The sequence below is a fragment of the Miscanthus floridulus genome, chromosome 4 (genome assembly GCF_019320115.1).
Source record: "Miscanthus floridulus cultivar M001 chromosome 4, ASM1932011v1, whole genome shotgun sequence".
NCBI lineage: Eukaryota > Viridiplantae > Streptophyta > Magnoliopsida > Poales > Poaceae > Miscanthus > Miscanthus floridulus.
In genome coordinates this window covers 92196163-92211265 of record NC_089583.1, presented here as the reverse complement: position 1 = coordinate 92211265, position 15103 = coordinate 92196163, and the positions used below count along the sequence as shown (strand labels likewise).

At 46.2% G+C, this 15103-nt stretch overlaps 1 protein-coding gene across 1 annotated transcript; it reads right to left on the bottom strand.

Moving 5' to 3' along the window:
* Positions 1-6414: 6414 nt before the first annotated feature.
* On the bottom strand, positions 6415-9235 carry LOC136548822 (uncharacterized). Its single transcript, XM_066540205.1, has 5 exons — positions 9033-9235; positions 8045-8460; positions 7736-7930; positions 7472-7621; positions 6415-7091 (listed from the first exon to the last, which is right to left on the bottom strand). Exons 1-5 carry the CDS (start codon positions 9233-9235, stop codon positions 6415-6417), a joined length of 1641 nt encoding a protein of 546 aa, XP_066396302.1.
* Positions 9236-15103: the final 5868 nt, after the last annotated feature.

Below are 15103 nucleotides of genomic sequence, written 5' to 3'. Positions count from 1 at the left end.
GGTTAGTCGAAGTTCTAAAGTCATCCATCTTGTTAGGAGACGACGTGTACATTGTGGCCCAACAGGCCACGCAAGTTTATTATCTCTCATACCCGTGCCAAACCAAAGACCGTCTTAAGGCGTATGATGTTGTGTACAAGGTATCGCCGCATGGTAAAGTACCCGTCCCAAACGATGATGATTATAACATCGATGCAAACACATATGACGGAGAGTTCTTTCAAGAAGAAGGATTAGAAGGGAGTTTTGAGATTGTCTTAGATGTAGATCTCGCAATGGAAGTAGACAATGATACGATCATTGTTGACGGGGATGATGGAGAGGAGGTTCACAACGCGAAGGACTTGTTATTACTTGAGCAACACCATTCAGGCAGTGTCGCTAGTGATGAGACTTTGAGAGACGATCATAATTACGTCGACAATAGCGATGATGAGATTTTTGGCCCACCTATCAATGATCTTGATGATTATTTCTAGTACATGTAAGATCTGTAGTACTTATGGCAATTTTATACATGTATGATACATTTACTTATTTTGCATCTCTTTTATACATGTATGATATATTTACTTATTTTGCATCTCTTTTATACATGTATGATACATTTACTTATTTTGCATCTCTTTTATACATGTATGATACATTTACTTTTGTATATGCGTACTGATAGTTTATTCCTTTTGTTGCAGGTGATTGATGGTGGGCGGTGGAATCAGGAAGCTTAGGTCGGTTATGACCTTACTGGCTGGTGGCGAGGGGTCCAGCCAGGGTGGAGGAGGAGGGCGTGCACAGACTGAGGGTGGAGGGCGTGCCCAGGGAGGAGGAGGAGGACGACGACGAGGGCGTGCCCAGGGAGGTGGAGCCCAGGATGGAGGAGGAGCCCAGGGTGGAGGAGGAGGACGGCGACGACGAGGGCGTCGAGAGCCGACACCTCCTCCACAGGACGACGACCACGAGTTCGTAGCGGCCACGGAGGAGGATGAGGAGGAGGAGGAGACCAGGGAGGAGATAGCGGAGGCGGTGGAGGAGGCACGGAGGGAGGATGCTTCCGAGCGGGTTGAGCGCGAGGAGGATGTCGACTTGGTGGCAGAGGAAAATGGGGTGCCTACGGTTTGGATGCGAGGGTCGTCGCGCCTCCCAGACTTACCCATACAGAGACGGCCAGTGATTCGACCATCCGGAACTAAGTAAGTAATTTTTGAATGTTAACACTAATTCACAGGTTTTTAAGTTATAACAGAAACTAATATTCAATCTCAATAACTTTGTGCAGGGATTGGGAAATGGTGATCCCAGGGAGTCACTCTCGCCGAGTAAACGGGATCCTGGGTCTTCTGTGCAGGGCAAACTACCCCGGGATGGTGAGGATCGATGGTGTTGTGCAGCCCGCCATGAAGTGGTCCCACTGGCACGCCGCCAGCGATCAGACTGATCGAGCTGGTAGGTGTTATAACAGCAAGGCCGACCGGGTGATGAAAGAGCTGTGGGTACGTGTTCATCGCACTATGCTGATAATAACATCATATTAATTGTATATTAGTGACTGTATTTGCTTGTAGGATTACTACACCTTGGCGGAGGGAGTACGTAGGGAGGACGCGGATGACGTGGTGAACAGAGTCTGTGTTCACCGAGTGCAGGACCTCTTCTACGAGACAAAGCTCCTGTGCAGAAGAATTTACCATGCCCGCAGAGGAAACAGAGTCACCAGAGCGCAGGCAGTGCACCTGCCCCTAACTAAGGAGCAATACTTGACGGTAAACATGAGATTACATCGTCTGTGATTAATTGCACTGAAATTGATTTATGATTTGTCATGTGCTCGTGTACGTGCAGGTGCCTCCTGCTTGGTGTGCGGGGATGGACAACTGCTGGGAGGCCATTGTGGACACGTGGTTGAGTGAGGAGTACGAGCAATATCACGCCGTACGCTCACGTTGCCGTGCGATGATGCAGGGTTCCTCGCACAAACAAGGGCCCACTACCCTCAAGGAATATGCAGCCAGATATGTACGCGGATTTCATTTCGTTGTTGCTACGCTAACTTCTGAATGCATAATATCTTATTGTTGTGCTTCTTCCTACAGACGCGGTTCCACCCCGGTCAGGAGTGCGCCTCGTTCAAGGCATATGCCTTGGCACACAAGGGCAAGGCAAAGGACCCCGACCTCGTCTACAACCCGGAGGACCCGCCCGAGGCATACAGTAACCTGAGCGTGCACAGTCGCCTCAGCGAGTACACGGCGATGGCGAGAGAGATCCATGGGCCAGAATTTGATCCGAGCACCGCTGACCTCGAGGGTGACATCGTCATGAGGTTGGGACCAGGTAAGCCACACGGGAGGTACTATATGGGCAACAGCACCATAGACACGGCCAACACTCAGACACTCGCCCAGATTAGAGCCCGGAGCACGAGTTCGAGCCCGGCCATACGCCCACGCTCACAGCCCCAGGTGGTAGCACTCCAGGTTAGTTCTGTTGCATTCGTTGTCCATTCATTTTCTACCCGTTCTTTATTTGCATTCTAACTATGTGATAAATAATTGTAGGCCCAGATTGAAGCCCTGCAGGAGTCACAGCAGGCCTCACAGAGCCAGTTTCAGGCCCTCCAGCTATCGCACCAGGCCGAGTTGGCACAGGAGAGGGCGCGAGTGCAGGCCCAGCTTGAGGCCTTCCAGCAGTCGCAGAAGGCCTGGTACGAGTACATGGCCAGCTTTTCTCAGAGCATGGGCCAACCTCCACCGCCTCCGCCGCCGCCGATGATACCGTTGGTGCCTCCACCTCCGCGCGACGGCACTCCTGTGAGTCACTCTTCATCTTGAAAGGCTTTTTCAGTTCAGATTGTGCTACAGTCAACACTATCATGTTAGAACCTAGAAGAGAGTAGGATACATACATGTATAAGTTAGATTATTAGTAATATTGTTCAGACCTTGAAAGGCATCATGTTAGGTTCTACATGAGTACATAGGTGCTCCAATTCCATTGTTCAGACCTTGAAAGGCATCATGTTAGGCTTTGACTTGCTGGATGTGGCTGAACTTGTGCCACTCAGGACCAGATTTCCCTGCTGCTATGGAAGTGAGCAGGGATAAGGAACAATCTAGCAGCAAATGCCTTGGGTTTACATCCTGCAGATACCTTGGGACTGTTTCCATGCCATAATCCTCCAAATTGAGTCTCTGTAGTGCAGGCATGCCCTCCAATACCTTCATCTCTGGGCACATGACGATGACGAGCTTCTGCAGTTTCGGTAGATTACTGATCCTCTCCAGGTCAGTGTTCCTAAACACGTCGAGGTGGACAACAGAAGTGAAGTTCTCCAAAGAGCTTAGGTTCTTGACACCATAGATGCCTAATTCCTTCAATGCCTTTGCGTGGAAGGCAAGGCCAGGAGGCATGTGGCTCAACTTGCACATGTTGAGTTTAAGCCTCTCCAAGATAGGCATGGCTTTCACTTGTTCCTCCCACACCCATTCCTCCCATTCGACAAATCTACCAAAAATCAAATCATGTAATCTGGGAAACGCAACCCCTACATGATTGCTTGGTTGTAGGAATTCAAGCCCAACACGCTTGATTGCTGGGGCACGAACAATCTGCAGAAGCTCCAAGCAGGGGAGCTGACTCAAGCCACTAGGAAGCTCTGTGCAGCAGGCCAAGTCATCCATCATTAGAATCCTCAAGCTCCGAAGTGGTGCGACTGCTGTCGGCATCATCCATCTTGGGAGCCGCTGACCAAAATACCCTTCAACGTTAAGGTTTTCTAAGCCAAGTGGAGGGCAGAGCTCATCAAAAACCTCCTCGATTTGCCACTTATCTTTCTCAGAGATCCCTTCTTCCTCTTTTACCAACACACCATCATCGCCAAGTCTACTGGTACAACACAGTGACAGATATCTTAGGTGGTACTTTTCACCAAGTTTGGCCAGTATAGCAGATGAGGAAGAAGCTACATTCTCCAAGAAACAGATATGAAGATCTGTTAGCTGGGAGAGCGGCCCTAGTTCTGTTCCTTTGCTTTCCAAATCATGTTGTTCTGTTCCTTTGCTTTCCAGAGATAATCTAAAAAACTTTTGCGATTTAAGTTTGTCGATATCTTGCACATAGAGGAGACCTAAACAGCAACTAACTTGATATGTGTTATCTATTATATGCCTATATATTGATGTCACTGTTAACTGGTCTTTCGAAGGAATATTTGAATTTGGCATACTACCTTATGATTAATTGACAAATATGTTTATTTTCTTTTGCTCCCTCATTCCAGGGACCTTCTACAGCTGGATCGAACAACGATCAAGACTTGGACTTGTCTCCGTTTCTCGGTAGGGCTCCGACCATGTGACAGGACCATGTTTCACTTGTTTGTATGTTGAACTTAGAAGTGGGTTGAACTTTGTGGACTTTGGACATGTTGATGGTGTTTGTGGACTTTGCATTGTGCTTGTGACATTTGTTGTAGCTATATGTTGGTTATAATGAGTGGATGTGACATTTGTGGACATATATGTGATATATATTGTCTATCTGTTGGTAACTGTGATATTCTGTTATAATTGTTGTTAATTGTGGCTGGATATGCACTGAAACAAACAAAAAAAAATACTGTGGACAAGTTTTACCGAGTGTTACACTCGGTAAAGGTAATGTTTACCGAGTGCTACACTCGGTAAAACAGAGAACAGAACCAAATTGGTTCTGATTCTGTTAATTTTGCCGAGTGGTGCCATTTTTTACCGAGTGCCACGACCCACTCGGATATATGTGCCATTTTTTACCGAGTGGAACACTCGGTTAACGAGTTACATGTTTACCGAGTGTTACTGGTACACTCGGTAAACTATATTAGGGAAAAATATTTGCGGAATTGTTTTAATCATGAAAATGGTTATCTGTTTACCGAGTGCTATGTATAACACTCGGTAAACGACGCCGTTAACGGCGAGCTTGGGGACTGATGACCGTCACGTCGTAGTTGTTTACCGAGTGCCGGCGTAGCACTCGGTAAGATTTATTCTCCGAGTGTCCCGTTATTTGACACTCGGTAAACTAACTTTACCGAGTCGTTGTTTACCGAGTCATGTTTATCGAGTGTGGCACTCGGTAAACAATTTACCGAGTGTTTATCCATATTTGCCGAGTGTTTATCACACTCGGTAATTAATCAGTATCCCGTAGTGCGGGATATACTTCCTCCGATCAGCACCGATTTCTTTGTACTGAAACATGAACTATCTGCTGCCTCAGTGTGCGTGCTGCCCCTCTCGTCACTTGTCCGAGTCTGGCCGACTGATGATGGGTCTACTCTTCGGAACAAACTACACTTTGCCACATGAAGTCACAGGTTTATGCCCAAGAAACCAAAAAATTTGCCAAGATGGCCATCAGAAAGTTTGCTGTTCATGTGCCACCGGCCTTTGGCACGATCTTGACTCGTAGGTGGCTCTAAACCTGACAAGCACAAATAGGCACTCCGCAATCATAGTCCTGGCCCGCGCTCTTCATTCCTCTCTCACGTCTAAATGAGCTCATACACCACATTCGCATTTTGCTAGCGAACGGAGTTGTGGCCGGCGGCCGGCGTACGTGCCAAGAGATCCAAAGACCCATGAGCAGCAGCGTGGCCTCAGCTTCCTCCTCTCCACCGACGCCGCCGTCACCGCTGCCGGTCAGCTTCGGACCGGGACTGGAGAGGTACGCCTTCACGCCATCCCCGTCGCCCTCGCCGCCTTTCTCTCCGCCCGGTGGTTCGTCACCGCTGCTACGGGTGGTGCGCTCGGAGCCGAAGCTACATTATTCTACGCTGTCCATGGACAAGATTATTCACCAAGAACTGGCGCTTCGACGACCTACCATGCCGCTTGATCTCAGAACGTGGTAACTAAACAAGCAGTGAACTGCTAACACTTCTATAGCACTCCTGTATATTCTTGTGTCTAGCTGGTTGGTTCAGGGAGGTTCAATCATCTATATATGTTTGCCTTGATTGCAGTTTGGAGTGGCTACTAATGCTGGTGTGCTGCTGTTGCTCTTCTTCTAATAATAATAAATAAGCCGTGAGCGATCGAGGAAACATGCCTTGTACTAGCTATGCCAAGAACTTACTATGCCACACAGCGAACTTACTTCCAAGATCAAGATAGCTTGTACTAGCTACATGCCTACCAGTGGCGGATCCAGGATTTTACCTCTGGGTATGCGCCGCAAAAAAATTTCTAATACAATTCGGTAAACCATTTACAATTCGGTAAAACCATATTATAATTCATTAAAACTGGTTACATTAAATAACATAATAAGATTTAAATTCAAATATTAAGCTACGAATGACGCCAAATCTTGATATAAATTGTTCAAATGAAATACAAATACTTCAAAATATAGCAACAGGAGAGACTTACAATATTACTTGTTTATCCGCTGCTTTCTCAATGACATGAATGTCTCAATTATATCATCTTCATCAACTTGTAAGAAAATATCCCGCTCAATAAATATGACTAGACAATCATCCAAAACAGTATCACCTATCATATTCCTTGTCTTTGTTTTCACTATAACCAATGCAGAAAATACCCTTTCAACACTTGTAGTTGCTACCGGTAAAAGCAATATCAATTTGAGAAGCAAGTACACCATATCATACACTTTGTGCCTCTTTGTTTCAACAAGCTTAACTGAGAGATCAACAATGTTGTCTAGACCTTGGAAGCTAGCATCTTGTCGCATGTCATCAATATAATTATCAAGTTGCAATTCAAGTTTTAACAAATCATTGTTGGAGAAGTCCTTAGGATAAAATTTAGCCAATCTATGTATCTTTCGTGCATCAAAAAAAGCAAAGGAGTTGGAAGGACTGAAGGCTGCCATACAAGAGAGTAGCTCCATATTGATCTCATCAAACCGATTATCAAGCTCTTGACTAATTTGATCAATGACACCAATGTATACTTCTCTTCTGAAATGGTCATCATTTGTTTGGTTTCGGGCACGGGCATACCGCGCTGATTTTCCATAAGGCACATAAGCATCATCCATAGCAGGAACTTCAACACCATGTTTAATACAAAAGAAGTGACCTTCTGAAGAAAATTATCCCAACCATCAGACCTCAACTCCTGCATTCTGCTCTTTGCCACATTAACAAGTGAGATTGCATTAAGAATATCTTGATCCCTTCTCTGCAAGCACTCGGATAACTCATTTGTGTATCCAAGAATAACATACATTAAGTGCACAAAGAAAACAAACTCAAAGGTTTCAAATGCTCCAAACACAAAATGTATCTTTGTCCAATCTTCCTTATATGCAATATCAGCACCAAGTTCAAAGAGTACATCATGGATTGAGGAATATATAGTGATGATGCTACATATAGTTTTATAATGAGAGCCCCACCGAGTGTCACCAGACCTAGGCAAACCCATCTCTTGATTTAATCCCCTCCCTGTTTCAAGCTCACCACACTCTAGTGCTTTCTTAACATTCTCAAGCATTGCATTTCGAAGCATATCGTGACGCTTGCAAGAAATCCCAACAATGTTCAACAAGATAGATATTTGATCAAACAAAGTCTTGTAGTCAGTATTTCCCTTGGCAACAGCGACAAAAACTAGTTGGAGTTGATGTGCAAAGCAATGAATATAATAAGCAGAAGGTGATTCTTGCATGATTAAAGTTTTGAGCCCTTTAATTTCTCCTTTCATATTGCTAGCCCCATCATAACCTTGGCCTCTAATCTGCTGCAGACTCAATCCACTAATAACAAGTAAACCTTCAATTGCTTTCTTAAGTGACAAAGATGTAGTATCATCTACATGAATAACTCCAATGAAGTGCTCACATGGCCTTCCAAGTTTATCAACATAACGCAAGCAAAGAGCTAGTTGTTCTTTATGTGATATATTACTAGACTCATCAGCTAGAATTGCATAGGGCTCATCACCAAGTTCCCCAATTATTTTCTTTCTAGTTTCTATGGCACAACAATGAATAATTTCCTTTTGTATGTTTGGGCTAGTCAAAGTGCAATTACCTGGTTCATTGTTCAAGACATACTTGTTCATTTCTTCACTATTTCCTACAAGAAACTTTAAAAGTTCAATGAAGTTGCCTCTATTGCTAGACTCTTCACTTTCATCATGTCCACGGAATGACAATCCTTGATGCAAAAGAAACTTGATACATCTAAGTGAATATGTCAATCTTTTCTTGTAAAGACGAAGCTCCTCCTCACTCCACTTGTCAATGTGATAATCAATTGCAACCTTGGGATTAGTAAAACCAATGTACCTCTGTTGAGCTGCTTTATGTGCCCTAGAACCACAATGTTTAAGAAGTGCTGTGTTTCCTATATTCCAATTATTCCATCCATCAACCACAAAAGTATTTGACCCACTGCCCTTCTTGAACAAGTAGCATATGAAGTAAAATGCAGAATCCTTCTTGACACTATATTCAAGCCACTCATAATTATACAACTATTGTATACTGAATCGACGAGGTACACCTCCAATGTTTCGGTATGGAAAATCATGTATATAAGGTTTGCAAGCACCTTTAGTAATATATGCTCTATGGATTGCATCTTGATCATTAACATGATAATTTTCAATGGGTAGCCTTTCACCTGAATCATATGGAAGGCGATTGATGTCATACACCGGCGGCTTTGATGCCGGGGGGGGGGGGGGGTGGCGGTGATGCTAGCGGGGGCGAGGGCAAAGGATCTGCAATTTCTTCAACTTGTACTCTATCTTCTTCTTGATTGTGCTCTTCCACAATACTTTGATCCGGAGCCAGAGGTGGGTCAGGGTTCAAAGCAACAGCAGCCGCCTTCTTTGCTGCATTCTGAAAAAGTGATCGAATGTCTCCGTTTCTCTTCATAATTCAACTATTCAAGAGTTCTGAAAATTAAAAAAACTCACCAATTAGCAAAACTAATGAACGGACGTCTAGAACTGAGGAAGGGTGGAGACTGGAGAACTGGAGATGGACGGGGAGGAACGAGAATCACCTGTCACCTGATCGCCGATCGGCTGCCTGGTGCCGCAATGCTGATCCACGAAGGCCGAAGGGCGATGGCGGCGTCCGCGACAGGCTCGCGGCGAGAACGCTCCGCGGCCACGAGCGGAGTCTGGCGATCCGACTCCCTCCCGAGTCCCGGCTTCCCTAGACAGTTCGACGTCTGCCGATCCAACTCCCCCTGCGTGCTGGGCCGGCCCATCGAGCACGAGCGCGCATTTACGCCGCACTCACGTACTACGAACGCCGAACGGACGCCGCACTCACGTACTATGAATAGGACGGCTTGTTTTTTTTCATTTTTTCTATTATGTTTGACAGACAGGCGGGCCACAGGGTGGTCGGTGGACCACCCAGACCACCCACTGGATCCGCCACTGATGCCTACATGTGCCTTATTAATTCACCGCAGATAATCGAGTGATCAAATATCTAGATAAGCAAGGAGTGCAGCCCCAAACCCACAGTCCACATCCGTACCAGACCTCTACGGAGTCTCTTGCAGAAGGAGCAGCAGCTTCATCTGATCATCTCTGTAGGCAACAATTGTAAAGCGTGTTGTGAGTTAGAAGGGTATGTACTCACTCCGTCCTAAAAATAATATCACATATGTTTATGCACTGAGTTTATAGAAAAAATATTAGCAACATTTATATCTAAAAAAAATTTATTATAAAAATATATTCAAAGATTAATTAATCTAACGATATTAAATATGAATAATATCTTATATATATTTGGTTAAAGTTAAAAATATTTGATTTCTCGAAAAATGAGAATGACACTCTTGACGGGACAAAGAGAGTAGTTTACCACGTGTTTGCATTGAGGGTTGGGGTGGGATATCCCGGTTTGGACCCAGATGGCTTGTTGTTTGGTTTGGAGGTCGGGTTGTACTGGGTCGAACCCCGATGGAATATGCCCTCCAGATGTGGGTTCATCTGATTCCTCTGAATCGAGGGGACCATGCGGGTTCAACTGGGTTTGACGAAGCCAGCTCGGACGGGGAGCCGCGGCAGCATGTGGACGGACGGACGGGGAGCCGTGGCAGCGCGTGGCCGCGACGGTGCACGGACGCGAGCGCGGGGCGACCACGCAGCCATGGCGGTGCAGGTGTAGGGTCGAGATGGTAGACTAGAGGGGGGGTTGAATAGTCCTTTCTAAAATTAATCGCGCTAGCTAACAGAAACAAATGTGGAATTAAAACTATCGGTCTAGCGAAGACTACACCCCTCTATCTAAATTTTCAAGCACCTTATAAAAGATCATAGTTAAGCAAAAAAGGTGCCGAGCTAGCTAGAGCTCACCTAACAATTCTAGCTTACAAGGTCGCACAAACCTACACAACTAGTACTTCAAAGAACCGGAAGAGCCCCTACACAACTAGTGATGCAAAGCGCACAAAGCTCCTAAGCTCACTAGCAATATTCAATAACAAGGCTACACAGGCCAAATTAGAGAGCTCAAATTACTTAGCTACACAAACTAAGCAATGCGACTGACAAGGTTACTAAAACTAAATTAGTCACGCAAGGGAGCTACTTCTATGCTACACAAGTAAGAAGGTAATTAGCAAGCTACACAAGCAAATTAATTACAAGGGCAACTACACAAGCACAATGTATGAAATATAAATACAAGCTTGTGTTTCGCGAAATGCAAACCACCGAGAAGATGATGAAGACAATGTTGACACGGTGATTTTCTTCCGAGGTTCACTTGGTTGCCATCAAGCTACATCCCCGTTGTGTCGACCGCTCACTTGATGGTTCAGCGGCTAATTGGCATCACTCGTCAAGCCCGTACGTCGGGCACCGCAAGAACCTACCCCAAAAGTGAGGGTAGCTCAATAACACGCTCAACTAGAGTTGCTCTTCGTGATCCCCGTGGGGTGAGCACAATCCCCCTCACAAATCCTCCTTCGGAGCACCGCACAATCTTCTTGTGTGCTTCAACGGAGTCATAAGCTAGCAAGCCGTCTAGGAGGTGGCAACCTCCAAGAGTAACAAACACCACCAGCTTGCTACTTGATCACCTAGTGTCATTTGATGCAACCTCACGATGCAATTACACTAGAATCACACTCACTCGCAATCGGATGCAACCACTATGTGCACAAGTGAGTTAGAGGCTCTCCTAGCACTCCCCAAGCATGGACACTAAGTCCTAAGGGTGCTAAGCATGTGCCAAGGCCGGCCACACACTCCTTTTATAGCCCCAAGGGCTAAAATAGCAGTTACTCCCTTCATCCTGATTTCTGCGCACTGACAGGACTTGCTGACCGGACTCACCCCAGAGTCCGGTACAGAGTTCGGGCGCTCCTCATGCCCGACATGTACTAGCAATTCGAAGATGACCGTTGCTCGCCAACAGCTAGCTCCCGCACGCGCATACTCCTGACTGGACGCACCTAGGTCCAGCGGCCGGACGCACCGAGGCCGAGTCCGATCACCAACGCGCTTCTGCACAACGGACCAGACTCCCTTTTCTCCTATGACTGGACTCGACTCTCCTAGAGTCCGGTCACTTTCATAGAGGTTCTAGAGAGCTCTTTTGATGATCGGACGCGTCAGGTCATCATTGACCGAACTCTCCGTGCGTTCGGTCGCTCTTGGACGCGTTAAAAACACTGACCAGACTCTCGACCGAACTCGCAGGTACTGACAGGATGCGTCCGGTCATAGAGTCCAGTCACAGACCTTTCAACGCTAAAACGGCTATAACTCTTAGCTCCGTACTCCGATTTTGAGGATCTTGGATATTTTGAAAAACTTATTGAGAGGGCTACACCACCCACTTGTCTATTTGATCCAAAGCACAATGGATCAATGCAGAATTCTAAATCAAGAGCCCTCCTATAGTTCAAATTACACCGAAAAACCTCTCTCTCTTCTCCTTTGCAAATGTGCCAACACCACCAAGTGCAAGTGTGTTAGCACTTTCATAAACATTTTCAAAGGATTAGCCACTCAATTCACCATGCCACTCGATCCTAGCAACGTTGCAAAGTTAGATCGCTCAAGTGGCACTAGATGACCGATATGCAAACAAGTTTGCCCCTCTTGATAGTACGACCATCTATTCTAAACCCGGTCATTAACTTCTCTACACACCTATGACCAGTGAAATGAAATGCCCTAGGTTATACCTTTGTCTTGCGCATTTCCTTCCATCTCCTCCATTGTTGATGCAACAAATGCACCAACCAATCATCAAATGATATGATCCACTTTATATCATCACGTGACCATATTGGTTCATCGATCTTGACTTCACTTGCTCTTCACCGTTGCTTCGATTCATCGGCGCCAAGTCATCACTCAACTTGCCCTTCACACTTGCAACCGGTCCATCGAGCCAAGTCTTGTCTTGATCTTCTCCACCTTGATCACATGACTCTATGTCATGTCTCATATGCAATGAGCTCCTTCATCACATGTGTGAGCTTTGCAACATCTCCAAGCCATTTCACCCCCATGGCAAATGTTGCTCACACATGATGTACCTGTGGACTAATCACCTGTGTATCTTACATTAAACACAATTAGTCCACCTAGGTTGTCACTCAATTACCAAAACCAAACAAGGACCTTTCAGTGGGGCGGCACAGCGTGGGGTGAGCTCCACCCCCACGCGCCTGACCGTGGCGGTGTATGCAATCGGCGGTGCCGGGAGGATTTGCCAGCGCGCGGGAGGACTAGCCGGCGTGGTGGAGGATTCGCCAGCATGAGGGAGGATTCACCGGCGTGGGGAAGGACTCGCCGGCGCGGTCGCTGGTGCTGGGCGTGGCTGCTGGATGCGCGAGCAACGAGAGTAGAGAGAACAGGGCAAGTTAGAAGAAGACCCCGACAATGACACGTGGGCTCCATGTGTTAGTGGCTCAACCCTTCACAACCCAGCACTCCAACCAAACAAAAACGGGTCCAACCTATCCCTAAAACGAACCCCCTAACCAAACAACAAATGGGTCCCACCCATCCCTAAAAAGTGGGTTGGGTCCAACCCATCCCTTGTCATCCCCAAACTAAACACATGGTTAGAGAGCGGCATCGCAGGCAACACTAGAGAAAAAAAAATCCATGTGATAGAAAGTAATGGGTGGGTGGGTGGGGGGAAGCATGTGGACCAGGTATTGCATTAAGAGGAAGAGTGGGATATAAAAGCCTACATGAGGGCATGTTTGGTTCTGAACCTGACAAAATGTGCTTTGCCTAGGCAGTGTCTAGCCCAAACAGCTTGCCAGGCCATTGACTTTCTATGCGGATAGTCGGATGAACATGCCTGGACGACCACCCTAGGCCAGTATGGCTCAAACTAATAGGCTTGTTAGCCCGCTTTGGCCTGCTCTAAAAGATGTCAGTTTGGAAAGGTCCCACCAAATAGTGTGGTATGCCAATGAATAGCGCATGTTTTGGATATTAAAAAATAGGACACTCTTGGAGGAACAAGTATTGTTTGCACCCAAAAAATTATAGAGAAATTAAGATGAGTACCATTAAAAGATCTTTAGTTTAGAAAAATATTACTGAAAGATTCAATTTTAGAAAACTAGCACTAAAAGGTTGTTGGGTGTCCCATAGGATAGGCGAGGGAAAGACCTCCCTTTTTTCAAGGAGGGATGGTGGTGGATTTAGTAATATTTTAATAAAGAATATAGAAATATGATAGGAAGGAGTTGTTCCATCTACTATTTAAAAGAATAGGGAAGAATATATGTGCCATGTTCGCTTGGCTGATAAGCTATGACTGAAAGTACCGTTGACTGATTTGTTGTGAGAGAAAAATACTGTTCGTTGGCTGAAAAAGTACGGCTTATAAGCCAAACGAACAGGGTGATGAGGTCTTATGGAGATGCTCTAGCTACACTCATTTCATTTGTCTTAAAAAATAGCTACCCTCATGGGTTACATAACTGATCATGAGTTCTTGATAGCAGTCAATTGTACAATGTTTATGGGTTTCCCATATAGTAACAAGGTTTTCTTCATTCTCTGATTAGTCATAACAAATTTGGTTGGTTGGATGTGAACAGTTATTATTATTACTATTTTGGGTTCTACCTTTTTTGCCATCTAAGTTTTATTTTATATACACTTGGTGATTTTCATAACTGAACTCCGTAGAAGTAAAGTGCACTGCGATCTTAGTAGAAGTAAAGCATTTTCATCGAAATGAAATCCGATCCTCGCTGGTAGAGTACATGATTCCGGGTCCGCCATCGAGCGGTTCCTGGAACTTTCGGCACTTCTTCCGTCCTTGCTCCGCCGGTCGATAAAAACTATTCGGTTCGTAGGGTGGTAAGCTACAAGATGCGGCCACTTTAGGATCAGAACCGCGCGGAGCTGAAGAAAAGAATCACGCATATGCACCACCGAACCGAGTGACGACGAGGTGATCACACGCCCTTTCTTCGTTCTCCATCCTGGTGGTCTTTCCAGGCAGCAGGGGAATCATCAGGAAAGTAACGAAGCGAACGAACGCTGAAACACAATCCCGTTTGCTGCTCGCAAGAGAAAAAAAAGGACACCCGAATCCTCCCACAGACTGAAAATCTATCCCCACGACCACGAGGTTACCACCACACCGACTCCATCGTTTGACTTCGTAACAACCAGTCAATAAGCACACAGTTTTCTGACATCTGTTTCGTCGTTCGTTGGCAAAATCAAAGACGCACACGCGCTGCATGCGGAACTCGGATGTGGAAGCGACGACGGGAGCAAGTAGGCAACCCTCCTCCTCCCAGTGCCAGTTTCTATTGACTGACTCGCGCACCAAATCACCCGCCGCCCTCCAGTTCATGGTCAACACAGAGCACATAGGAGTATGCCGTAGCAGTCACTACGAAGCTGCCTAGTCCACGCGTGACGGCACATTCGCCGGCCGGCCGGCTCCTCCCGCAGTCTGGACTCGTCTCGTCTCGTCTCCGCAGATCCACGCGCTAGATCACACGGCTCCCTTCCTTTCCACCGTGCAGCTAGCTTGCTAGTGCCTCAGCATCCAATCCCCAACCGACCCCGCCACCGACCCACCGGCGACCCCCCTCTCTTCCTTCTATAAGTGGTAGTAG

Excerpts from the sequence above, each read along its gene's own strand:
- LOC136548822 (XM_066540205.1), bottom strand. The coding sequence starts at position 9,235 with ATGGGCCGGCCCAGCACGCAGGGGGAGTTGGATCGGCAGACGTCGAAC. Across the intron at positions 8,461-9,032 it reads GGCAGCCGATCGGCGATCAG|TGTCAAGAAGGATTCTGCAT; the intron begins GTGACAGGTGAT and ends GCTTGAATATAG. Across the intron at positions 7,622-7,735 it reads GCAGCAGATTAGAGGCCAAG|TTTTTGTCGCTGTTGCCAAG; the intron begins GTTATGATGGGG and ends AACTCCAACTAG.